Below are 24727 nucleotides of genomic sequence, written 5' to 3' on the forward strand. Positions count from 1 at the left end.
ATTCCTGCCCGGGGAGGAGATGGGTACACGGTGCCGGGGGGAGGGGCGGGAGCCGCATCATCTAACAGGTTGGTCTGGCTGGGAGGGGAGGCGTCCCGCCCTCGTGGAGCTAATGAGCACTGTGCGACAGGTGTCTGCTCCTCAGTCCCCAGCCTGCCCTGCCTGCGACGGGAGCAAGCCGCCGCCACCCCGCAAAGGCTCGCTCGCCGGTCCCTGTGCCCTGCACGCTCTGGGGCCCGGGGGCGGCGATGGCCTGCCGCTCCTGCGTCGTTGGCTTCAGCAGCCTGAGCAGCTGTGAGGTGACCTCGGCGGGCAGCCCCCGGCCTGCGACCGCCGGATGGAGCAGCTGCGGGGCCCCCGGGCCGGGCTTCAGCTCCCACAGCCTCACAGGCTGCTGGACAGCTGGCACCGTCCCCAAGGTGACCGTGAACCCCAGCCTGCTGGTACCCCTGGATCTCAAGGTGGACCCAGCCATCCAGCAGCAGAAGAACAACGAGAAGGAGGAAATGAAGGTCCTCAACGATAAATTCGCCTCCCTGATTGGCAAGGTGAGCAGAAGTGGGGGGAAGGGTCCCCAAACTAAGGCCAGTCGGGCTGGGGCAGGTGGCTGACCTCTGTAATTCCCCCCAGCATCATGCCCCACCCCCGCCCCCAGCCCAGCCAATAGGAAGCCAGCATTGCCAACTTCACGGGCTAGCTTTGAGTAGAGAGAAGGAAAAGGGGGAAGTCCCTAGCCATCCTGACTTCAGGGAGCAAAGGAAGTCAGGATGGCCTGCCTCTGAGGGGTGTCTGGATAATAATGCACTGCATGGCCTGGGGTCACCCTCCCCGCAGGCAGGGACTAGGGAGGGGCTCTGTCCCCTCTTGGGAACAGCTGATGGAGGCATGGGCTGCAGTCAGACTCCACAGTGGATGGACAGGGCTCACCTTCCTGTCCAGGCCCTTGGATCTGTTCAGCTTCCCAGGGTCAGAAGTGCTGACATGGGCAAGGGGGCATGTGGGGCAGCCGGAAGGAAGCTGAGCAGCATGGGGTACACCTGTGGTTCCTCAGGAGCTAGGAATGCGGGGGATGGGTGCTGCTAGTCTGAAACAGGTGGCCAGCCAGTCTTCCATGCCCCGACCAGAGCAGAGTGACTGAGTCCCTCACACCTCACTTCCTGGACCCACTGCCATGGCCAGCATTCTGATCTGGGCACTGGTGTCAAGCTCTGGCCCAGGGCAGGGGCTTCAAGAGCTCCAAGGAAGTCCTGTCCACCTCCCAAACCTGCTCCTCATTCACCTCCTCCGATAAACCTCCCATGACCAGCCCTCCTAGCTCTGCTTCCTCCCGCCCTGACTGAGAATAATAGATGGTAACAGCTACTGTTGATTAACTGCCTACCCTGCACCAGGAACTGTGCTGAGTGCATATTTATTTCTATTTCCCGCAACCTTAGGAAAGAAGTTACCTCTGTACCCATTTCACAGCTTTCTCACTCTCCCATCCTTCTGCCCCTGGCTGGGTCCTCCTCTGCCCCTTGTTCTCCCTGCCTCTGGGTCCCTCTACACAGGGTTGGTGTCCCCCCACTGGGGGCAGGCTCACCGAGGGGGCAGGGGGGATGAAGTAACAGGCCTGGAGCCTCAGCTGGTGTTCTGCCCCCACTGCCCAGCACTCCACAACGGCTGGTTCCCCTGCCGTGCCAATGGGGAGATGGAGCGGCCCAGAGGCAAAGCGCCTCGCCCAAGGTCACACAGCCAGCAAGGTCTGGACTTGAACTCAGGTCTGTGAGGTATAAAGCCTCCGAAATGGGAGTCATTTCTCCCCACCTTGCCCCCACATCCGAGTGCCCGGACCAGCATTCCTGCACTCACACCTGGGGTGCCTGGGGTGGGGGTGTGTAGGGGGAGTGACAGCTGGAGGACAGCCATCCCCTGAGGTGGAGGGTCCCGTTCATCACCCCCGGTGGCTGCACAGCATTCAGACTGCCAGGCGATCCACCCTAAGAGAAGAGCCCGCTGCCCGAGGGAGGCAGGTCCCTGCAGAACCACCTCCTCTCCAAACACAGCTTAATCCCTTAAAAGGAATGCTTCATGAGCTATGTAATTTGGCTTCGATGGGTGGCTTTTCTCCGTGAACGCCAGGGCTGATATCACCCTGTGCCTCTGCCATGGGGACAGGAGGGGTGTGTAGGCACAGGGAGGGGCCCCAGGGGTCTGGGTTCTGTTCCCAGAGCCAGGGCAATGCCCTCGAAGGTCTTTAGAAGAACTCGAGTTTCCCAACCCCCAATTCAAGCCTTGGTCTTGAGACCGGTGCTCTCCATGGTGGCACATGGGCAACTGGGGGTGCCAGCCTCTTGGGGAACCTGATCACCGGAGCTCTGCCCAAGGAGACCCAACTGATCCACCAACTCTATGGAGAAAGTCTGTTATTTGCTCGTATCCCTCCTTGAAAAGACCACAAGGGCCCAAGTGGAAGCAAGCAGAGGTTAGAATGTGAAGCCCGGAGTCACATTTCTGGGTTTGAATCCTTGCCTCACCGCTCACATTTGTGTAATCTCAGGGACATTATTTAACCTTTTTGGGCCTCAGTATACATTGGTGTCATGGGCTTGTCAGAATCAAATGGGATCATTTCTAAAAAACACATAGAAAGCCCTTACCAGGTACCAGATGTGTTCTGTTTGTTATATTGAAAAGACCATACATGGGTCCAGCCCAGAGAACTCCAGCCCGGGGCATTTAGTCCCTGCCAGGAGGAAGGACTTCCCAGGTGGTGCCAATGGTAAAGAACCTGCCTGCCAATGCAGGAGGCATAAGAGACATAGGTTCAATCCCTGGGTCAGAAAGATCCCCTGGGGAGGGCATGGCAACCCACTCCAGTATTCTTGCCTGGAGAATCCCATGGGCAGAGGAACTTGGCGGGCTACACAGTCCATAAGGTCGCAAACAGCTGGACACGACTAAAGTGATTTAGCACGCATGCAAGCAGGAAGGAGCCTGGGAAGGAGGGAAGGGCCCTGCTGGAGGGTGGGGTGGAGGAGCTTCATGGGTAGGGGTGCAGCATGGAGCTGGAATGAGCTGCAGGAGCCCAGGGTGAGATGCCATCACCAGTGCAGGGGTAGGGTTCTAGGCAAAGAGAAGAGACTGGCAGGTTGGCCCTCCATCCTTGGCCCTCTGAGGCATGCAGAGAAATCAGAGATCATTGAGGAAGAGCAGGAGGAAGAGGGGAAGGGTTGGCGAGGGGACCCACAGGAGTCCCCCAAGGGGCCCTGGAGCAGTGACAATTCTTTCACTTGCAGGCTGTGTTTCCTTGGGCAAGCCACTTACTCACTCTGTGCTTCAGATTCCAACTCCAATTCTCCAAGGGTAGCCTTGACTTCATGCCAGTCAAGAGACTAGTACAGCTGCAGCCATGAAGGAGGATGATGAGCAGAAGCAGCATCAGGAAAGGAGGCCAAGTGGGTAGCGCGAGGGCCATGCTGACAACAGCAGAGGCTGCAGGCTGGGCCCTCAATTGCAGACACCAGAGCGGGTGGAGATGGGACAAGTGGAAGGATTGCCAGCGGCGCCTAAGGAGACTGTAGGGAAGGAACCCAGCAGGGTGGGCACAATGTCTTCCCTTGACCTGTGTAGCCTCTGGAAGTCCCCGGGGCTATCCCCCTGCCTGCACGCAGGAAAGCACAAAACAGCCTTTCCTGATGGAGAGACCCTGAGGCTCCTGGGCAAAGCCAAGTTGGGGCTGGAGGCAGAGGATCTGACACCGCCCCCTTCCTGAGGAATAGGACCTGCAAGCACCAGAGGCATCCCTCTGCACACTCACCTGCCTGGGCTGTGGGCCCATGGGTTGGCACATGCAGCCCCCCGGATAGTCAGCCTCCCTGCTCAGGAGGGCCCCAGCCCAGCCCAGGCTGCTCTGTCCCCCGCAACAGAAAGCACATCTCTCTCCACCCTCGTCTGGGCCTGCTTTTGAGCCGGAAGGCCCACGACCCTGGAGTTGGGTCACAGTGAGTTCTGTGCTTCTGAGCCTCAGTTTCCTGATCTGTAAAATGGGAAGCAAGTAGACCAGGGGCTTGCTCTCCGAGGCCCCTCCTAGAGCTGCTGCCTAGATCAAAGGGCAGGGGGTCAGCCAGGATAAGCAGAAAGAGGAATGAGAGGGGAGTGCTTGGCAGCCTTGACAGGTTGAAAGAAGTAAAGCTGGCACCTCACAGGGTACTGGGATTTCCGGCCCTCCCTCGCCTTTGTTCCCAGAGGGAGGAGCCTTTCAGCCTGGAAGGTTCTGGGTGGGGGGTGAGTTCCCCACCCACTGAGACAACAAGCAACTCCCCCAAGTAGGGGGAGGAGGTTTCCCTAAATCCCCTGCAACCAAAAATGCCCTCTGACTAGACTGGCTGGCCAAATGCATACCATCTCCCAGCAGGCAAGTACTGAAGCATAGGGTATCGAAATAAGACTACGGGGAAGACTCTCTGGTCTAAAGGGTTTGGTGTTGCTTATGGGTGGAGGAGGGAGCCTCACATCTCTTGTCTCACCCTACCCTCAGTATAAACATGGGGCTTCTACTTGTCAAAACTCAGGGCAGGTGGAGTGAGCAGAAACCTCCCACCACCCCCAGCAATCCCTCACACATGCAAGTAGGACAGAAACCCTCTTGACCGCATCCCTACTGAACCTGTTTGGCTGCGACGACTGCACACTGTTGGCTTAAAGTCAGCTTCAAGCAGAATTTACCAGTACAAATGGGAGTTAAGGAGGGGAATGACAGCCCACAAATGTCATTGTTCAGTGTTCCCACAGATGTCATCTCCTGCAAATGTCAAAGGGGCCTCCCCCAGGGCATCAGAGATCTCAGGGAAACCCGGGGTTGTGGGTAGGGCAAAAAGAGAGGGGGAGAGCCCACCTGGCACCCAGGTTCGGGAGGAACAGGAACACGAAGGTCCAGAGTAGGCAGCCGCCATCAGATGGGCCTCTAGAGAAGCTGGGCCACGGAGTTCCTGGGTGAGCCTGGACAACTCACCTGACTGCCCTGGGTACCCATCTTCTCCTCCATAAATGAAGCGTATAGACCAGCCGACCCAAAGGGCTCCTGTCTGTGGTTCTGGCTCTTTCGGGCTATGATTCTGGGAGCTGGTGCCAGCAGTGGATGGGAAGACTTTCAGCTACATACTGTGGTCATAGGGAACGTCATTGAGCTGGTTGTCACACACTCTCATGACAACAGCCTGCCCCATTCAGGAGACCAGCCCCAGCCACCCATCTTGCCTCAATGGCCCTAGCCACATCCCAAGAGGCATGCAGATGACTCTCAGTCTGACATTGAGGGTGGTAGATGAGGACAAATGAGAAGCATATACCCCAAGGGTCAGATATTGGAGGTAAGAGGGGAGGCCTCCTACAGGGGGGTGCTGGGAGCACATGGTGGGGAGGGGATGGGATGGTAGGAAGGAGAATGATGCTCAAGAGAGAGGCTGGGCCTGGAGAGGAGGTGCAGAAGAGGGAGGGGGACTCCCAAGCTCCACTGGGCTGAACTGGATAGAGGGAATAAGAGGACCCAAGAGGGACTCTGCCCACCTGCTGGTCGGTGGCTGGGGTGGGAGCCGTGCAAATCCCTGCAGAAGTCTGAGAAGGAGGGTGTGAGGGATGCAGAGTTTCAGAGGAGCTCTGGGCCCAGAGCCCTCCCAGGCTTTGTCCTCAAGGCAAGTCCGGCCCCAACCAGAGGTAGAAGCCAGCCCAGCAAGGGCAACTGGGCCAGCAGAGAACTTGCAGCAGACCAGAGGCCTATAGGGCAGTGGCTCAAAGATTCTAAACCTCAAAGTGCTTGCATTCGACCCTTAGGCCTGCTGCTTGCTAACTGTGTGACCTTGGGAGGATAATTTCCCCTTCTGTGCCCTGTCTCGTCCTCTGTAGAGGGCAGCTGATAACAGTACCTTCCCCGGCGGGTTGTTTGGGGGTTTGAGTCAAAGATGTCCAGCTCATAGAACAAGGCCTCGTGCACAGCAGGGACCACAGGAGCATTTGCTATGTGTTGTTCCAAAGCACCTCCCCAGGTTTTTGTCTCTGCAGGCCGGCAGGGCAAGTGACATCATCCCTGACTTCCAGCTGGGGAAACTGAGGCTTGGACAGACCTCAAGTCCAGGGATGTTAGGAGGATTAGCATTTAAAAACTAACCAGGCCCTACCCTGCTGTTTCCAAAGCCAGATGAGACCAGACTTGTCGAGGTGGGCGGCAGACAGGCCTCTTGACACCCCATGTTCCCTGGGGTCTCCCACCCAAGCCCCAGGCAGCCTGGAGAACCTGTCACATGTGGGCACATTCACCGCTTGGTCCCTTTTCCTTCATCTTGCTGGTCCTGCCCCTCCTGTAGGAAACCTTGGCTAATTGGCTGTGCCTCTCTGGGATTCTCGGATTCCCCCTGTTATCACACCATCTGTAGTTGAACAATCAGTAGCTGGAGATGCCACCTGAAGGTGCTGAGTGAGGGCCCCAGGCGGGTGCCTCTGAGTAGATGAGCTGCCACGTCCCAGAGAGGCCCCCGGGGGGCGGGTGGCACTGGCTGGGCCACACCTGGCCTTCTTACCGCCACCCTCCCGCTCTCCCAGGTGCAAGCCCTGGAGCAGCGCAACCAGCTGCTGGAGACCCGCTGGCACTTCCTGCAGAGCCAGGACTCGACCACTTTTGACCTTGGGCACCTCTACGAGGAGTACCAAGGCCGGCTGCAGGAGGAGCTGCGCAAAGTGAGCAAGGAGCGGGGCCAGCTCGAGGCCAACCTGCTGCAGGTGCTGGAGAAGGTGGAGGAGTTCCGGATCAGGTAGGGGCGCCCTATGAGGGCCGAGGGTGGGGACCAACCTTCACGCGGGGGGGCAAGGTCCAGGGGCCCAGGCCAGAAAAAGAGGAAACTTCTTTGAAAAACCAGTCTTTGGTCCATACTTACTTACTAAAGAGCTGCAACGTGCCAGCGGTATTCTAAATACTGGGAAGACAAGACTGTGAATCTACAGCTACATCCCAAGCAGTGCCCCTTACAAGAAAGCCAGTCTCATGCTGGCTGACAGCTACGCTGCGCTTGATAGCCTCTGGGCATCACAGGCCCATCCCCTACCCCATCCCCTTGAGCCCAAGTCCGTGGGAAATTGTGTCATTAGCGAGAGCAATAGATGGGCTCCTGCTTTGGCTGTAGCTTGAGATTTTGATCTCTCTTGAGCTGAAAAGGGAAGTGGGTAGGGGAAGGCAGGGGGCAGAAACGATGAGGTTTGTTTGCATAAAGAAGCAACCGCCTAGAAGTAAGACACACCTGACCTCGATGGCAGACTTGGGGTCTAGAGAGACAAGGAAAACAGACTGGGGGGGACAAGCAGCTGGCAGGCAGTACAGTCCAGTGGTTAAGGGTCTGAGCTTGGGTATGACTGTGTCCCATGGAAGGGGTTACTCCTTGCCCATACCCCTCACCATCTCTGTGACCTCGGGCAAGTTGCCTCACACACGAACCTCAGTGTCCTCCTGTGTGGAGTGGGAATGGTGATGGTTGATACCAAGCTAAGGCTGGTGTGAGGAGGAAGCCAAGAGTTTGGCATGGCTACCAGAGGTTAAAAATGGGTACTCTTCTGCCCCCCGAAGAAGGCTCCATGACCAGCACACAGCAGTTTGCTGAACTGAATTGGCCAGTCTAGAAAGGCAAGCCAGTTAACTTCAGTAGCTCAGAGGAGAGGTGACCTTCTCTGAAAGACAGTGGTCAGGGCTTCAAGGACAGGGAAGCTGGGCCAGAGCAGAGAGGCTGGTCTCTTTGCTGGAGGCCCCCAGCCAGAGGGAAGGAAGGACAGGGTGCGGTTGAAGCAGCCCCCACCTTCTGCAGGACTTGGGCCAGATCCAAGCCTTGTGATCTGAGGTGAGGCCCAAAGCCTCCCAAGACAGAGGGCGGAGGCAGCCTGTCAGGAGTCCTGGGCTGTGGCACAGCCTTTGCCCGCGGCCTCTCTGCGTGGCCTCCCCTACTCAGACCACATGCAGAAGGAATGGTCACACAGAAAGCGTTTCCCTCTCTGGGGACCTCAGGGTTTCCTCATCTGTGGATCTGGCTGGGCCCCTCCCTGACCTGGGTGGGGGGGCACTTCTCTCCCTGCCCTGTCCTCCCAGGTCCTTGGGAAATACGCAGGGAATTAGACTGCCCATTCTGACGGCGACGAGGGAAATCACATTGGTGCGCCAGAACCCAAGACTCAGTTCACTGATACCTAGCAGGTCCTTGGCCCGCAAAGGATCAGAGAATAGCAGAGCTGGGTGGGGACTTGGATTCTCCTTTTATGGAGACAGAAACAGAGGCCCAGAGAGGGTGGAGGCGTGTCCTCAGTCACACAGCCACGAGAACAAAGTCCCATCCCTCACCTGGCAAGCTACTGTGTGACACTGGTCCCATGAGAGCAGCCGGATGGCATCCATGGAGGCACTTTGTAACTGGAAGTTCTATACAAACACTACTTGTTGTTTTAATCTGGCTCAGCCCCCTCATTTGGCCTGCTGCCTGGTTTCCATCTGCTGCCTGATTTTACTGTTTAGGCTCAGGGCCTCTCTTTCCCCTCTCTGGGTAGGGAGCCCACTGAATTGGGGGAGGTGAGGCTAGAGGGTTTCTGGGTCTGCAGGCCAGAGCCAGGAAAGCTGCAGCCTGGCTGTGCAAAGCTTGGGGCCCCCAGGAGCCAGGAGACTCCAGGCCAAGCCCTGACAGGGAGGGGTGTACTTTGCCTCTACAAGGCTGATGAGATCAGCTTCACTCCTAGAAATAAACAAGTTTGGGGGGGGTGGAGAGGGTACGGGTGTGACCAGCTGAAAAGGGCTGAGAATGGATTTGGGAGCTGGCGGCTAGCATACAGGCAGGGGATTGGAAGTGAATGGGGGATACGGCATTGCATAAGCCTCTATAGGAATGAAGACTTCTAGAAGCTCTGATGTAGCAGGGACCCCAAGGGTAGCTGGCTAACCCCTCTGTTTACTTGCAGAGGCCCAGCAAGGGGAAGCAACTTGCCCAAGGCCACATAGCGAGTGATTCAGAAATGTTATGTACAATTGTGCAAGCTGTCTGGGGGTGAACTGGGATTGAAATGCAGTGGAGTTGATGAGAAGGGAGGTGGGAAAGCTGAGAAGGGCAGTGAGGGGTAAGGGGAGGTTTGGTACCTCAGAGGGCTCCCACTGGACAGCTCTCTCCAATGTCCTTTTCCCAGGCAGGCAGAACTCTGTTATCCAGAGGAGAGGGTAGAGGCTGGACACAGGGCTTGCTTGGGGAGGGCCAGTCAATTTGGACTTCTCAGCTTGGGGCTCCCCAGACCCCTATTCTCAAGTCAGGAAATTTTTCAGAGGCCCCCAGATCCCAGGGGGAAACTTGTTCAGGTCAGCCCAGCCCTGAGCATTTGTGAAGACTATAAAGAGACCTGCCCACTCCCTCTGCAGTGAGGATTCCCATGGTTTCTTTCTGGAAATGCTGAGAGAGAGGGGCTGAGCTGGGACATGGTGTTGGTGAAGGTGAAAGTCGTTCAGTTGTGTCTGACTCTTTGCAACCCTATGGACTGGGGCCCACCAGGCTCCTCTGTCCGTGGAATTCTCCAGGCCAGAATACTGAAGTGGGTAGCCATTCCCTTCCCCCAGGAGATCTTCCCAACCCAGGAATCAAACCCAGGTCTCCTGCATTGCAGGCAGATTCTTTACCATCTGAGCCACCATGGAAACCCCAGTGTTGGAGAGGATGGTGATAATAATAGCAGTAGCTCTAGTGGGTGTCACGCACCTTTGTAAATGCTTTATGTGTTCATTTATTTAATCCTCATGAAATCAACATTATTGTGACAAGGGCACATAAAAGGAGCCTATCCAAGGTCACATAGCTAGTTAACAAGAGAGCCAGAATTTGAGCCCAAATAGTCTGGCTCTGGAACCCCATTCTTAATCAGCACATGACTCAAGCTTCCAAGCCTCTCTCTGAGCCTCCATCTCCTCATCTGTGAAACAAGACCAAGAGAACATCCCTGGCTGGGAGCTCTGAGGGTCACAGGAGAGGCATTTTGTTTGCCTTGGCAGACTCCAGATTGCAGACCAGTCTCCCTGACCCACCCCACCACGCTGTCCCCATGGCCTGTACCCTCAGGGACTCTCAAAGACTCTGGAAGCCCAGGCAGTGGCCAGGGAGAGTGTGGACCCTCCACATACTGCATTTCAGGGACCTGAGTGCTCTGCGGGCTCTCGTCCTCCGGGGTCTGCTCCCCTTAGTCCTTCTGGGAAGCTAGTGAAAGAGAAGGCCTGGGGGTGGCAGGTCCAGCTACCTGACCTGGGTGATGGTGATGCTGCCCCTTCTGTGAGGTCAGGGGCTGGGGCAGGCAGGCGGCTGTAATTAGAGCCGCCAATGATTCAGGCATTCCCTAGAGAGGAGGGAAGGCAACAGGAAGCCACAGAATCCCCATGTTGGCTGGGGCAGGCAGAGCTGGGATGGGAAGCATGCAGCTGGCAGACACCCATCCTGGGGGCCCAGAGGGTAAGGTCAAGGATCCAGGGATCCCATCTCCCCACCCAGCAGCGTCCTGGTTCTGAACACAAGGTGGACTCGACACATCTCATCACATGTGTAAGGAGGAGACACATCTGAGAAGACAGGGAACACAACTTTGGAGTGCTGGTGAATTTCAGCCCCCATGATGCAAGCACCCATGCACATGTGCACGTGCACACCCCAGTAGACAAGGGAGCGGAGGAGTTTCTTGCCCTGAAACATATGGGGGGGCCCATCTGACTGCACACCCATGCCCTTCCTGTCCTCTCTCCGGAGGGAAGATGGCATGGTGTCCTGCGGTCTAGCAAAGCAGTGGGAGAAGCGTGGGGCTTCGGGGAAGGGTGGAGTGAGGAGAGGATGACGTGTGAGTAAGATGCTTGGAGCAGACACCAGAAAAGGCACAGCTTGTTTGAAACTGAGACTCTCGGGGGAGGAGATGGGATAAAGATAAGGGAACAAAACGTCAGGGTAAAGCGACTGTGCAATCAGGAGAGGCTTCCTGGAGGAGATGAATGTGGAGCAGAGCCAGGAAAGGGGCAGATGCCCCTGGGAGAGGAATGGCTGGTCATCAGGAAGGATTAAGCATGGGGAGCAGGATGCCTGTTCTTCCCCAGAGCCAACACCAGGGTATCCCGGAGGAGAGGGGACATGTCATAGAGACACGGGGCTGCATCCTCCTCAGGGAAGGGACCACTTTATTCTAACTGCCACAAGGCACCAAAGGGATTGCAGAGGCCCCAGGCCCCACCCAAGGAGGGTTAAGCAAACCGTTGCCAAGTCCACCACATCCAGCTGAGCAGTCTCTGTGTGTGTGTGTGTGTGTGTGTCCCTGACTCCCCTTCTCCTTCCTCCCCACCTCCCAGGTATGAGGACGAGATCTCCAAGCGCACGGACATGGAGTTCACCTTCGTCCAGCTGAAGAAGGTAGCCTCCCCAGCCCACCCCATGGGCTCCTTCCTCAGGGACCCTCTGCCCTCTTTTGTTCAGGATCCCCAAACAGAGGCCCCACAGGCTGAGTCCCAAGACCACAGGCAGAGAGCTAAGCACATGTCCCCACCCTCCTCCAAGGCTCTGAGCCAGGTCTCCTCTGGGAATCTCCCCCATCGTATTCAGGAAGCAAAGTCCCCCCTTACCGTACCCCTGCCCTGGGACCCCTCCATTCCTTTTCCCATCATTCACCACTGCTCCCACCCCCAGGACCTGGATGCAGAATGTCTTCGACGGACGGAACTGGAGACCAAGTTAAAAGGCCTGCGGAGTTTTGTGGAGCTGATGAAAAGCATCTATGAGCAGGTGAGAAGATGGGGCCAGGGTCCCGCTGAGCCAAAAGCCAACTGGTCCCCAGGTGAGGGATGCAGGGGAGGCAAAGGTATCCAGTGGGTCATGGAAACTTCAGCAGGCGCTCAGGGTTGCTGGCCACAGATGCAACAATTTCCTAAACCCCTCGTGTACTGCAGTCAATAACCCAACGTGTCCCCTTGTCACTCATCTCATGGAGCACGGCAGGTTCCCACAAAGCCTCTCTCAGGGAAGGCCCCACCTTCACGTGTTGGGGAGCACTGAGGGCATGAAGGGGGCCCAGGTATATCCAGGGAAGGGTCAGGAGCTGGCCTTGGAGCAGTGAACCAGCAGGCTTTGAACAGTAGCTCTTATTGAACTAATTTCTCTCTCATCCCTGCAGCTTAAATTGCAAACACCCACAGCTCTAGCTCTCATAGGCCTGCAATGCATCCTCCCCCACTTGGGGCTCATACAGGGAAGATTTATAGACAGATTCTCTGCTAATCAGACAATATGAACTTCTGCCAGACAAAAAAATGACTCAGGAAGGACTTCCCTGGTGGTCCAAAGGTTAAGACTCCTTGTTTTCACTGCAGGGGCCATGAGTTCAATCCCTAGTCAGGGATCTTAAGATCCCACAAGCCATATGGTATGGCCAAAAACAAACAAACAAAAAAATCCCAGTCGCAGTAAATGCAGACAGAGGAGCCCCAGACACATTCTCATTTGTCCCTAGGCCCTCACTGTCCCTGGGGGGGACAGTAGCCCATCAAGGCTTGTCCCACAGCCAGTGCCACCGGCAGATGAATTCTGGACTCTGCCCCTCGGCACCGTCTGCCTCCTGGGCTTCCTTTGGGATGTGTGTTCTCTTCTCTACATTCCCCATCTTCTCGGGGGTGAGGAGGCTGATGGGGTGATGCTTCGATTTGGCTACAAGTAGGCAGGACCATTACTGAGAGTGACAGGGTGCAGCAGCCTGTGTGCTGTAAGCCGCTGGTGCCAGGCTGTGGCAAAGCAGCCCAGGGCAGGGCAGGGGTCAAAGTCACACTGCAACCAGGCAGACCTGCAGGGGGCCCGAGGGGCTGCTGACCAGGGCCTCAGGGCCTCGCCCTGTGGAGAGAGAGATTGGGCCTCGAGGCTACGCATGGGCCTGAGACCTCTGTGCAGCCATGGGAGGGAGCAGAATAGAGGGAACCTCCCAACCCTTGCCAGCATTAGGGAGGCAGCCCTCACACGCAGACCACCCTGAAACACATCTTGCCCCCGGCAGGGTCCTCCACAGCCAGCCCAAGCCCTGAGGGGCTCAGCAGGGCACCGTGCCCACTGAGTGGCTTGGGAAGTGGCTGAGAGCTTCCTCTGCCTACACTTACCAGGGCCGGTACCGCCCAGCAGACGTCAGCAGGGCCACAGTTTCAGGGCCTCCGGTCCATCCTGCTCGCCAACATCTCAGGGAGCCCAGGGCCAGGCGGAGGCCCTACAAGTGTAGAGACATAGCTGAGGAAGGCTGGGCATAGCCAGCCATATACCTGAGCATTGAGGAGACACAGCTGCTGAACTTCTGGGCCACGCCCCACAGCCAGGCTGCTGACTCCATTTGGACTTGGCAGCCCTTGGGCCCCAATCCTGACTCTACCTTTTTTTTTTTCCCACCATTTCTGTGACTTGAGGCAAGTTATTTCTCCTCTCTGTGCCTCACTTTCCTCATCTGTTAAATGGGAAGAGTAATAGTAGCAGGTTCATCATGCTGTGATGGGGTAAATCACTTAACAAATGTTTATGGCATGCCTGCTAGATGCCAGGCACTGACCTCACAGCTGTGAGCCAGGCGGGCCAGTTTCCTGGCTTCAGGAGAGCACAATTTAGCTAAGAGGGCACAGGTGATAGGCTAATAAACACATCTGGACAAGATCATTTTGGAGGGGAAAAGTTGCTGGTATGCAAAGAAACTGGGCTATGCCCTAGTGCTAGAGGGGTTGGGGGCCGTGTGTCTCTGAGGAGGCCCAAGAGAGTGAAGCCCCAACCTGGAAAGATCCAACTCAAAAAAAAAAAAAAAGATCCAACTCGGCAGAGACTTGAAAAGGCTTCAGCAGAAGGAAGGACTGTGTGAAACAACTGAGATGGGAATAATGTGATCCTGGGAGGGAGAGAAAGTGGCAGCTGTGGCTAAGACAGAGTGGGCAAGGGCCAGGTCATGCAGGGCCTGAGGCCCAGGATGGGGTGTGGACATTATTCTAAGCAGGATGGGCAGCCCTTGGTGGAGACGGAGGCGGGGTGCTGTTGGAGGGCTGCTGTGGAGAAGGGGCCACAATGAATGCAAGAGTGCATGATTACACATGTGTACACACGCAGTGATTCAGTCATGTCCGACTCTTTGTGACTCCAATGACTGTAGTCCGCTAGGCTCCTCTGTCCATGGGATTCTCCAGGCAAGAATACTGGAGTTGGTTGCTGGGCCCTCCTCCAGGGGATCTTCCTGACCCAATTATTACATACACATTCTATTCTATTCTATTATATCATATCACATTGTACTTATACTATATTATATTGATACTACCATATTATATTGATACTATCATATATTATAACATAATGTATGTAACATAGTATATATATAGTATATATTATTATATAATATGCATTACATATAATGTGTAATAATAAAATATTATTTTCTATATTGTATACTATATAATCATATTTTATTATTTTATTTATAATATATTAATATAATATAATAATAAGTTAATTAAAATAATAAAATATGATTATATAGTGTATAATGTATAAAATAATATTTTATTATTATTACACATTATATAATGCATATATATATTATTATATATAATAATAGCAGTTATTATTGTTTTGGAAGACAGCGAGGTGGCACGTTGGTGTTGGGACATGAGGTTTGAGTTTCCTTCCATGTACCTCTGCAGGCTGAGAGGGCAACATTGACCCATAAAGATTCCCCATACCAATGGGTCTCTAAGCTGGCCTGCCTAGTAGAATATAACGCAAGCCACATAGGTAATTGTAAGTTTTCCAGGAGCCACAATTTTTTAAAAAGTGAAGAAACAAAAAAAATAATTTTAATATATTCTATTAGGCCAGTATATCAAAAATATGATTATTCAACAAGTAATCATTATAAAAAATGAATGGGCTATTTCACACACATTTTCCCATTGTAAGTCTTCAAAATCTGGTGTGTATTTTACACCTCCGGCTCATCTCAGTTCTGACTGGCCACATTTCAAGTGCTCACAGCCACACAGGGCTAGTGGCTTCCACATCGGACAGAGCAGGTCCAAGTAAAGAAAGTTGCCAGCCTTGCCACCACGGGTGGAAGAAAAACATGGTGGGATGTGAGTAGCCCCAGGAGGGCCAGGCACTAGTCTCAACTTTGGAGTAGATACCAAAAATGCATTACTGTATAGCCCGCCCCTGGGTCCCAGGAAACAGCCCTCCCCTCTCCCCAAGACACACATACACACACTCAGGTCAGGATATTTATGGAAAGCCTTTCCCAGAAGCCAATGGCTATAGGCTGCTCAGGGCCTCATCTACACATTGCAACCACTTGGGCAATACGCCTTCCCCTCACCTCCAGGGATGCCGACTGGTGACAGCACCCTGGGGCTCCCACTCCCTCTCAGCTTCCAGGAATCACCCCAGCTCCCAAGTGCACTGGGGCCTGGCTGCATCCAGCCAGCAAGCCACCTGCCCCAGCTGCAAACTGGTTCCAGGGAGGTTAGCTATGGAATCTACTGACAAGCCCCTGCAGCCAGCACATCTCCCGGGATGCTGAGCCCTACAAAAAGGACCTGGCATGTCTAAGTGCCAGCCTTTATGGTGCCCCAGGAGGCCACTCCAGGAACAGGCTGCTCAAGCCCTGGACACTTCCTCCCAGCTCCATCACGTTTTCCAATCACACCAATAGTTTCCCAGCTGTTGTTTATTGAGCACCTACTATATTCCAGGCACCAGGCTGAGTGCTCTCCAGATGTAATCTCATTTAATCTTTCCAATAAACCTATAATGTAGGGAAAATTGTTAAGAGAGCACAGACTTTGGAGCAGCTTGGATTTGAATCCTGGCTCCATGATTATATGGACTTGAGCCGGTTCCTTTATTTCTCAATGCCTCAATTTCCTCATCTGTAAAATGGGGAGGACAATAGTACCTAGCTCACTGGCCAGTTGTGAGGATTTATTTTGCTAGTATATCCTAAAGCACTTAAAACAGTGTCTGGCACATGGTGAGTATTTAATAAATGTCAGCTGATTTCAATTCCATAATCATACCCATTTTTCAAATGAGAAAACTGAGGCTCAGCTAAGTTTGAAGACTTGGCCAGGGTTAACCCAGCTAATAAGAGGTGACATTATTCAGAGCCCAGTGCCGTTGAACACTACATTTTACTGTGCAGTACTGTTACCTCTCAGTTACCATATTCCCTGACCTGGGGGGTCACGATGACAATAGTCACACATATGGCGGCCTCCTCAGACTCTGGCTCCTAAGAAAAGCTCTAAACTTGAATCAGCTTGATTCTTGCCAGCTTGGAGATGCACATCCTCTCCAGCTCCCCCCCACCCCCACCCCGCTATGATGGCAATTCCACACCACACAAGTCAGCATTGTTATGCCCTCTGCAGCCCGGCAGGGCCAGCGTGTCTGAACAGGTCTGCAGATGATCCAAGCCCTCCACTTCCTGCTTCTGTTTACCATGCTCGTGCTTACACTGGCTCTTTCCAGAAAGGACCTGAGGCTGCCCCATCAGCCGGGTTTCGCCCATCCTTTTGCTGCAATAGTGCCCTGCGCTCTGACAGTGCCCTGGCCTTCTCCTTGCCCATAACAAATGCCACCTTAAGCCTGGGGAAGAAGTGTCCCTGGAGAACTTTGTCTGAAACACCCCCATGCCTGCCAACCCCCAGCACATGGTGACGGAGAAGGCCCCAAGCTGTATCTCTGAGACTGGTTTGCCGCCAAGCCCCAGCTGGGATGTCAGTTCCATCTGGAAAATGTCAATCTCCAGTGAGGACCCAGGGAGCAGAGGTGGAGCATGAGTCTGTATTCTGGCAGGGGCTGGGGCCGCCCCCTGCTCTTGCTCAGAGATCTGTTAGATGTGTTTGAAGATCGACCAAAACCCTTCATCAGGAGACCTGCTAAAGGACAGCTGGCCACTGAACTCAGGGTCCCACCAGCTCCAGGGTGGAGATGGGTGGCCCGCCACTGCTCAAGCTTCCTTTTCCAGGAGGTGATCCCGATCACCAGGGATGCTAGTGGGCAGGGCCAGGTGGCAAGCAGACAGGGAAAGGGTGGTCTTCCTCTGCAGGCCTCGCAGCTGCCCACCCCCGCAGTCTCCAGCCACAGCGACACAAGCCACAGGTCAGAAGTAGCAGCCTCTGCAGGTCTAGACTCCAAAGGTTCAGCCACAGCCTCTTGGAGCAAAAAGACGGATGAGGGTCAGGAGGGGGCCCAGAGTCGGAAACCAAGATTGGAATGCAGTCATGAGCCAAAAACAGAACCTGGATCTGAGCAGGCCTCCTGATCCAATTGCCCCTTTTCAGGAAATACAGAAGCCAGAGGAGCAGGCTGAACACCAGCACGCGGGGCAATCAAGAATATTCAGACTATAGTCAAACAACCTGAGGTTTTCAATAAGAAAAAGACAGGGGGGAAATAAAAGAGACAGAGAGATGAAGAGAGTATCTACAGAATAAGAGAGAGATATGGACCAATGGCGGTGCAGGAATCGTGTTTGGATCCTAAATCAAACCAAAAAAAGTCTTTTTTTAGTTTTCTTTAATTTTATATATATTTTTAATTTTATATAGGGCTTCCCTAGTGACTCAGTGGTAAAGAATCTACCTGCAATGCAGGAGACCCAGGGAAGATCCCCTGGAGAAGGGCATGGCAACCCACTCCAGTATACTTGCCTGGAGAGTTCCATGGACAGAAGAGCCTGGTGCCTACAGTCCATGGGGCAGCAAAGAGTCAGACAGGACTGAGCGACTCACACACACACACACACACACACACACATATACACGTGTATAAAATGAGAACATGGACCAAATCTTGATGACTGAAGTAAGGGTCGAGGATGAACTGCAAACACCAGCAGTAGTAACTATGCCATCTGTATCCCGCCCCTCCCTCCCCCAGCTGAGCCCACCACGCCTCCCTGGGTGCCTGGCCCCTCTCTCTGCCTGTCAGCCTCCTCAGTCACCTGACTCACTCTGTACAGTGCTGGCCACAGACACTCTGCTTACACCCACTCACTCCTCCTTTCCACAAGGGGCCCCGCCCAGGCCCGAGCTACTGATCAGCACCTCCAGGAGAAGCAGCCCAGGGCCCTGGAGGTGACACCTTGCAGCCCTTCCAAAGACCCCTGTCCCCACTGGCTTTGCTACACACCTCTGAGCCTTCACTCTGGAAAGCTATCAGACTGCAGGGCATGACAGAAGCAGATGTGGGCTTCAGCTCCCGTCCCTGCCCCTCTAAGGGAGCTTAGCAGGAGCAGCAAAGCTCTGGGTCCAGCCCCGCCCTCACAGATGTTTCCATCGACTCTGGGTGCCGCAGCTTCTTCCCTGTCTGTAATCTGGGGCTGACCGTTGTGCCAGCCTGGTGAGGATGAGACGTGGATGTGCCTGGAAAGCACAGCACACACACCGCCTGGTCTCTCAGGAGCCCCCAGGGAAATGGGACGTTTTACCACTTCCAGGGGTCTCTGAGGACACAGGCTGGCATTTTCTAGGCAAAGAGGAGGACAGAGAGGAGGGGAAAGAAGGATCCCAAAGGACAGCAAGAAGACAAAGATACTGAGGTTAAATCCTGTCGTTGTAGCTGGGCAAGCCCTTCAGCTAGACAGGGAGGGGCAGTGAGTCTCCAGGGTGACTGGGAAGTCACCTGGGCCTCCGCTGCTGGCGGGAGAGCAGGGCTGCATGATCGTCAGCCTCTGGTCCCCTCCTGCCCTCATCACTCACGGGCTTCCATTCCCACATGCATTCAGCAGAGACACTCCTCTGCCTGGAGGTGAAAATGCCTCAGCCAGGCCCTCGAGGAGCTCCCGTCCTGGGAGGGCTGGGGTGGGGGAGGCCAAGCTGCACAGCGCTGAGCCTAATGATAGAATGCCCTCAGGCCCGGACATCCTGGGCCCTTTCCTCCTCTGCCTGGAGGAAGGAGGCCCACCCTGGGAGCATACAACAGTGTGTGTGTTGCGGGGGGCGGGCAGGGGGCGGATGGTGGGAACTGAAAAGGAATAAGGCTTGCAGGCGGGCCTCCAGAGCCAAGGGTCCCTCCCTGCCAAATCAGAGAGGAAAACCGACAGATGGGTGAGTTGGGAGTTGGGGGGACTGCTTCTCAAGAGGGCAAGCTCCTGCAGAGGCAGGACAGGGGGACGTTTGTCCTCTGATCATCCCTCCAGGGAGACAGAGAGAAACCTGCCCTCCACCCACCAGGGAACAAAGAGACTATGAGGACTATGGCTGAGGGTCTGGGCCCCCCCACCAGCCCTGAGCCCCCATATCTGTGCCCCATCAGGAGCTGAAGGACCTGGCAGCCCAGTTGAAGGATGTGTCGGTGACCGTGGGTATGGACAGCCGCTGCCACATCGATCTGAGCGGCATCGTGGAGGAAGTGAAGGCCCAATATGATGCCATCGCGGCTCGCAGCCTGGAGGAGGCCGAGGCGTACTCCCGGAGCCAGGTTCGGGGCTAGCAGGCAGGCTGCGGGGATGCAACCAGGGCAAGATGGGCAGCAGCAGAGATGGCTAAGGCCGCCTGCAGCTCTGCGTGCTGAGAGGCCAGGAGAGATGAATGGGGAGACACGGGGGCGATGGAGCCCACAGCAGTGAGTTCACAGGCAGGGACGGAGAATGTGAGAGCCCAGCGATGTGCCAGGCCACAGGGGTGATGGGGACAGGGGCAAGCCATGGTCTGCACCCTTCAGAGGCTCATGGCGGTGGTTCCACCCAGTGACTCCAGTCCAGGTGTGAGCACGGCCCATGGGGCTCAGTCTAGGGCAGCCAAGAGAAGGATCCTGAGATGGACATGGTGGGGGCAGGAGCCGGGAAGGGGGGGAGACGCTGGCCTGGAAGTGGTGAGCCACAGAGGAGGGGATGAAGCCAAGGGTGAGGAAGAAGGAGGGGCCAGGGGTCCTGGGGGGACACAGTGAGCTCCCCTGACTGCCACCCACTCCCCGGCCTCCAGCTGGAGGAACGGGCCGCCTGCTCGGCCGAGTTTGGGAACAGCCTCCAGAGCAGCCGCAGTGAGATCGCTGACCTCAACGTGCGCATCCAGAAGCTCCGATCGCAGATCCTCTCCATCAAGAGCCACGTGAGTGTCCGGAGGACCCACCTGGGCTGGAGCAGGGCGAAGTGCGGGACACATGCTCTCTCATACCCTTCACACACACACACATACACACACGCTCACACAGACTGTGTCCATGTGAGCCCTGGCGTTGTGACCCTGGACAGGTCACTTAGCATCCCTGTGCCTCAATTTCCTCATCTGTCCTCAGACGGCTCTGAGGACCACACGAACTTGGCCAGTAAAAGTGCTCTGTAAATTGGCCAGGGCTGTTGGAACATTGGAGGGTCCCCTACACACACACCTAGAGCCCACCCCCTCCACCCAGGTCTCCCACCAACTCTATGGAGAGAAGCGAAGGGAAGCATAAGCCCCAGCTTCCACATAGGATGAGCCTTCAGAGAAGTGCCATCCTGGAAGGACAGCTGAGACAGTCTCCTTCGGAGCCCTGCCATATTTGGTAGCCTTGGGAAAGTGTCTCCTTAGGTCTAACCAAATGGCCTCTTGCTGCGACGCACTCCATTACTGTGCTCCGGGACGCCGTGCCAAGTCCTCCCTCCCCACACACACTCCCACCAAGGACGGAGGTGGGCTCCTGGCCCTGACCCGCTCTCTCCCTCCCTCCTTGCTCGCTGACCCCCCTTTCTCTCTGTCCTCCTGAACTTTCAGTGCCTGAAACTGGAGGAGAATATCAAGGTGGCCGAGGAACAGGGTGAGCTGGCCTTTCAGGACGCCAAGGCCAAGTTAGCCCAGCTGGAGGAGGCCCTGCAGCAGGCCAAGAAGGACATGGCGCAGCAGCTACGCGAATACCAGGAGCTCATGAACACCAAGCTGGCCCTGGACATCGAGATCGCCACCTACCGCAAGCTGATGGAAGGCGAGGAGAGCCGGTGAGGAGCAGGGCCAGCGGGGTGAGCCTGGGAGAGGGGGAGGACCGGAAGCCCCACAAGAAGCCAGTACCACCCCCTCTCCCCCCTGGCGTGATACTGTGAGCCTAGCAGGCCTGGGTTCATGTCCTGGCTCAGCCACTTACAGACTGGAGCTTCAGTCCAGTTTACTCAATTCTCAGTTTTCCTATCTGGAAAATGGACTGATCATAAGTATGCCTCACCTGTGCATACAATCCCGTGTGCAAATACCTGCCACCAATCAGTGCCCAGCAAATGATAGCCATTCATGCAGGGGAGAGGGGACAGAGCTGGCTAGCCAAAGTCACACAGCAGGGCAGCCCAGAGCTGGGAGGCACAGCCAAGAATTGGCCTCCGCCTGCCAATCCCCAGGCCTCCAATCCCAGGGGAACTGAGCCACAGGTTCCCTTCACATCCCACCATCTCTTCCTCCCACAGGATGGACATGCCCTCAACCACCGTGGTCAGCGCAGTACAGGCCAGATACAGAACAGGTGAGCCTGCTTGCCCCAAGAACCCAGGTGGGAGGGGGACAGTGGGGGGATCATGGCCCTAAAGGCATGATATTAAATGCCTCCCAAACCTCCAGCCCCTACCCTGCCCCACCCCTTATGTTCCCTGTAGCTGTCTCCAAGTCCGGCCTCTCAAGAGCTCCCTCTCGGAAAAAGAAGAACAGGAAAGGCCCTGTGATCAAAATCACCGAAATGTCAGAAAAGTTCCTCTCACAGGAGTCAGAGGTCTCAGAGTAAGGCCGCTGGACTCTGAGCTCCTTACTCAGGAGCCCCAGGTCACTCCCCTGCAGCAGCAAGGACATAAACTAGATTCAAGAAAGCAGCTTGGAGCCTCTAGGTTGGGAAGGGAGGCAAACCTGATCCTGAATGGAGAAGAGGGTTGAAAACAGTGACTGCTTTTTTGCGGGAATGGGACAGGACTGTCACCAGCTACTCAAAGTCACTCGGCTCCATATCAATATCTCACAATCCACCCTTCCAATATCTGGCCAGAGGTCTTCCTGCCGGGGTAAATTGGAACTGGGGTTTTGCCTCCACCTCCTTGCTCCTCGCACAACAGGGGGCTCTAACCAAGCTGCCTTTGACCCTTTGCCCAACCCTTGCCCTAAATTCACATCCCAAGTCTTGCCTTGCCTCTGACTAGGAACCAAAGTGAGTGCTGTCACTCCCCTAGCCCCAGCTAACCTCAAACCAGGGGCTGACGGGGACTACGTGGGCACCCTCCAGTATCCAGAGTTCCTGGGGAGGCACCTGGCTTTCCTGCACCAGCTGGGCTTCCTGGAGACCTGACAGTATTAGGGAGTGAGGGGAGGAGGCTCCCTGGGTGTTTGGGACCTGACACCAGAACTCTGAGATCAGCCCAGACACCCATGCCCCTCCCCTCCTCCTGTGAGTCCCTCCCAGCAGGTCACGGTCAGAACTGGACAGCTGTCCAGCCAGCTCCCAAGCACCTCTTCTAGAAGCTTTTCTTGCCATGACAAACTCCCTGATGGGGGAAGTGGGAAGTAGGGGAGACAGGGCAGGAGAACTGGACTCTCCTTTCTCCTTTCTGTCATCCTGGGATTCACCACCCTGCCTGGGATCTGAGCTCTCTGCCTCCCACCCAGATGCTTCCCAGACTGAAACCTGGTTTGGGTATGCACCAGGCCCTGGAGACTCCTCTCGCCACCCCTGCCATGAAACCCCAGGCCCATTTCCCATGAATCCCACTCCTGAGGGTCTCCGTTCCCTCCATCAGGCCAAGCAGCCTGGCCCTCCCCTCCTCTGCACCCACACTTATGGATCAGAGGTCCTTCCCTTCTTCCTCCTCCACGTCTGCCCCTCTGCTGCCAGCAGGGTCATGAAGAAGGCATTGTCCACTCAGGTCTGGGAACTTCTGAGCCCTTGAGGTCAGGTTTGGGGGCCCCAGTGACTAACTAAAGAGAAATTCTGCAGCAGTGATCCAACAAGAAGGTTTGGGGCTTACAGGAACACTCTTCTTTCATCCTCTTGGCTCTCACCTTCAAGGCCTTACAGGGAATCTGGCAGCTCCACTTTCCCACTCTGTAAGCCACCTTCTCTTCCTCCCTTTCCTCTCCGTACCTCCCCCTTGCCTACCTCCCCCTTGCCTCACTTCCTCTGCAGGACCCAGTCTTTGATTCATTCATCTCATTTTCCAGGACAGGGTGGCCCAAGGCCCCGGCCTCCTCCAGGCCTGTTGGGGGCGCTGAAGAGCTACTGACGCTCAGGCTTGAGAGAACTCAGACATATACTTATCCCTCAAGTTTCAAAAGGGTGCTGATTGCTGCTTTTTCTCCACCTATTTATTGGTTTCCATGGGAGCAAATCCTCAATGGGGATATACGATATTAAAAGTATATATATTATTTTTTCATAACTTATATAGCTTTTAACTTATTGCTTCCCTTCCTGTTTCTGCATAATCAATGCTATATATTATACTATTTGGAGAGACAGCACATGTTCCAGCCAACCCACCCAGCTGGCTGACTTCTTGGGGTAATGCCCCCTTCTCCCTGCAAAGGGATGAAATAAAGTGCTGAGATTGTTCATGGATAGAGCTGTGTGTCTGTCTGCTTTTATATCCCCTCTCAGGATTGGTCAGTCACTGGTCAAACAGGTTAACCATAGGACTTTGGAAATCCTCCAGTTACGGGAAAGCGAGTCCAAGGACTTAGTTATACCTTCAGACCAGTGCAACTTGGCCATGGAAAATTTCTCCTGCCCTGCCATCCTACAAGGAGGCTATACCAGTGTTGACCTATGTTCCAGTACCTCCCAGTATGCCCAGGAACCATGTGACCACCTCAGCAAGCACAGACATGGGGCATTCCCCATGTGGTGGCGGATTCCCTCTGAAGCCCTTCTGCCCGATTGTGCCGGTTGGCACAGCCCAGAATATATTCTGATAGGTACAGGCCTAATCCTGCAAAATCAAATTCTAGATCAGCAACAAGAATCGAGGGCCTTCTCCAAGCCCAGCCCTGCAATAAAACACCTACGAGTGCTCCCCACCCTTCCACCTGGAGAAACTCACTATCAGGTCAAGAGAGGCGCTCTCTGCTCAAGGTAGCAGTCTGGATTTTCTCTCCAAGTGCAGAAGGCAGAGAGGAGAGGGGCTTGCTCAGGGAACTCAGGAATCAGAACAGGAAGAAGAGGTGTCTCAAGGGCAGGAATTTTGAGGGTGAAGTAGGGCCTTTGAAGCATTTGTGTCCTGGCTCACCCACTCACTGGAATGAGATAAGTGGAACCTCAGTTTTCCCATCTGTAAAATGGAACACACAGCTTCCCTATTTACCTAAAAGGATGTTTGGGGATCTGACAAGGCACCTGGGCTCATTCCTACCAGGAGTAGCACATCTTGCTACAGGACTCTGAACTGTAACAGCTCAACAAGAATAAAGGATTATTAGTGATGTCGTTATTGTTATTACAGCAGATATTATGGACTAAAGACAACAGACTAGTTGGGAAACTAAAATCAGGCCTGGAGCTGGCTCTTTCAGGGCACAGCATAATCATGCCCCAGGGCTGAAAGACTAGACATTTCCATTCAGGGTTTATCCATTCTCCTGGGCTCTGCTCTCAAAACTCAGAAGAAATGATGAACAAACCCCATTCCTATGCAGGAAAGTCCTGGAACTGAGCCCAGCTCTCTACTTAGATTATCTTTGTTTTCTATTCTATTAACTCCTGAATTATGAATT

The 24727-nt window shown here is 54.8% G+C and overlaps 1 protein-coding gene across 4 annotated transcripts; it reads left to right on the top strand.

Annotated features, from left to right (window-relative positions):
- Positions 1-24727, top strand: KRT80 (keratin 80). Of its 4 annotated transcripts, none has more exons than XM_061127378.1 (9): positions 1-548; positions 6577-6785; positions 11363-11423; positions 11697-11792; positions 19332-19496; positions 20000-20125; positions 20771-20991; positions 21448-21503; positions 21634-24727. In XM_061127378.1, the coding sequence occupies exons 1-9, from the start codon at positions 249-251 to the stop codon at positions 21756-21758; spliced, it is 1359 nt and encodes a 452-aa protein (XP_060983361.1). In that variant the 5' UTR covers positions 1-248; the 3' UTR covers positions 21759-24727. The 4 variants fall into 4 exon arrangements, with proteins under 4 accessions (XP_060983361.1, XP_060983369.1, XP_060983377.1 ...); XM_061127386.1 differs by having other exon boundaries at positions 21599-21773; XM_061127394.1 differs by lacking the exon at positions 1-548 and adding an exon at positions 3264-3437.

This window comes from Dama dama, chromosome 3, assembly GCF_033118175.1.
Source record: "Dama dama isolate Ldn47 chromosome 3, ASM3311817v1, whole genome shotgun sequence".
Taxonomy (NCBI): domain Eukaryota; kingdom Metazoa; phylum Chordata; class Mammalia; order Artiodactyla; family Cervidae; genus Dama; species Dama dama.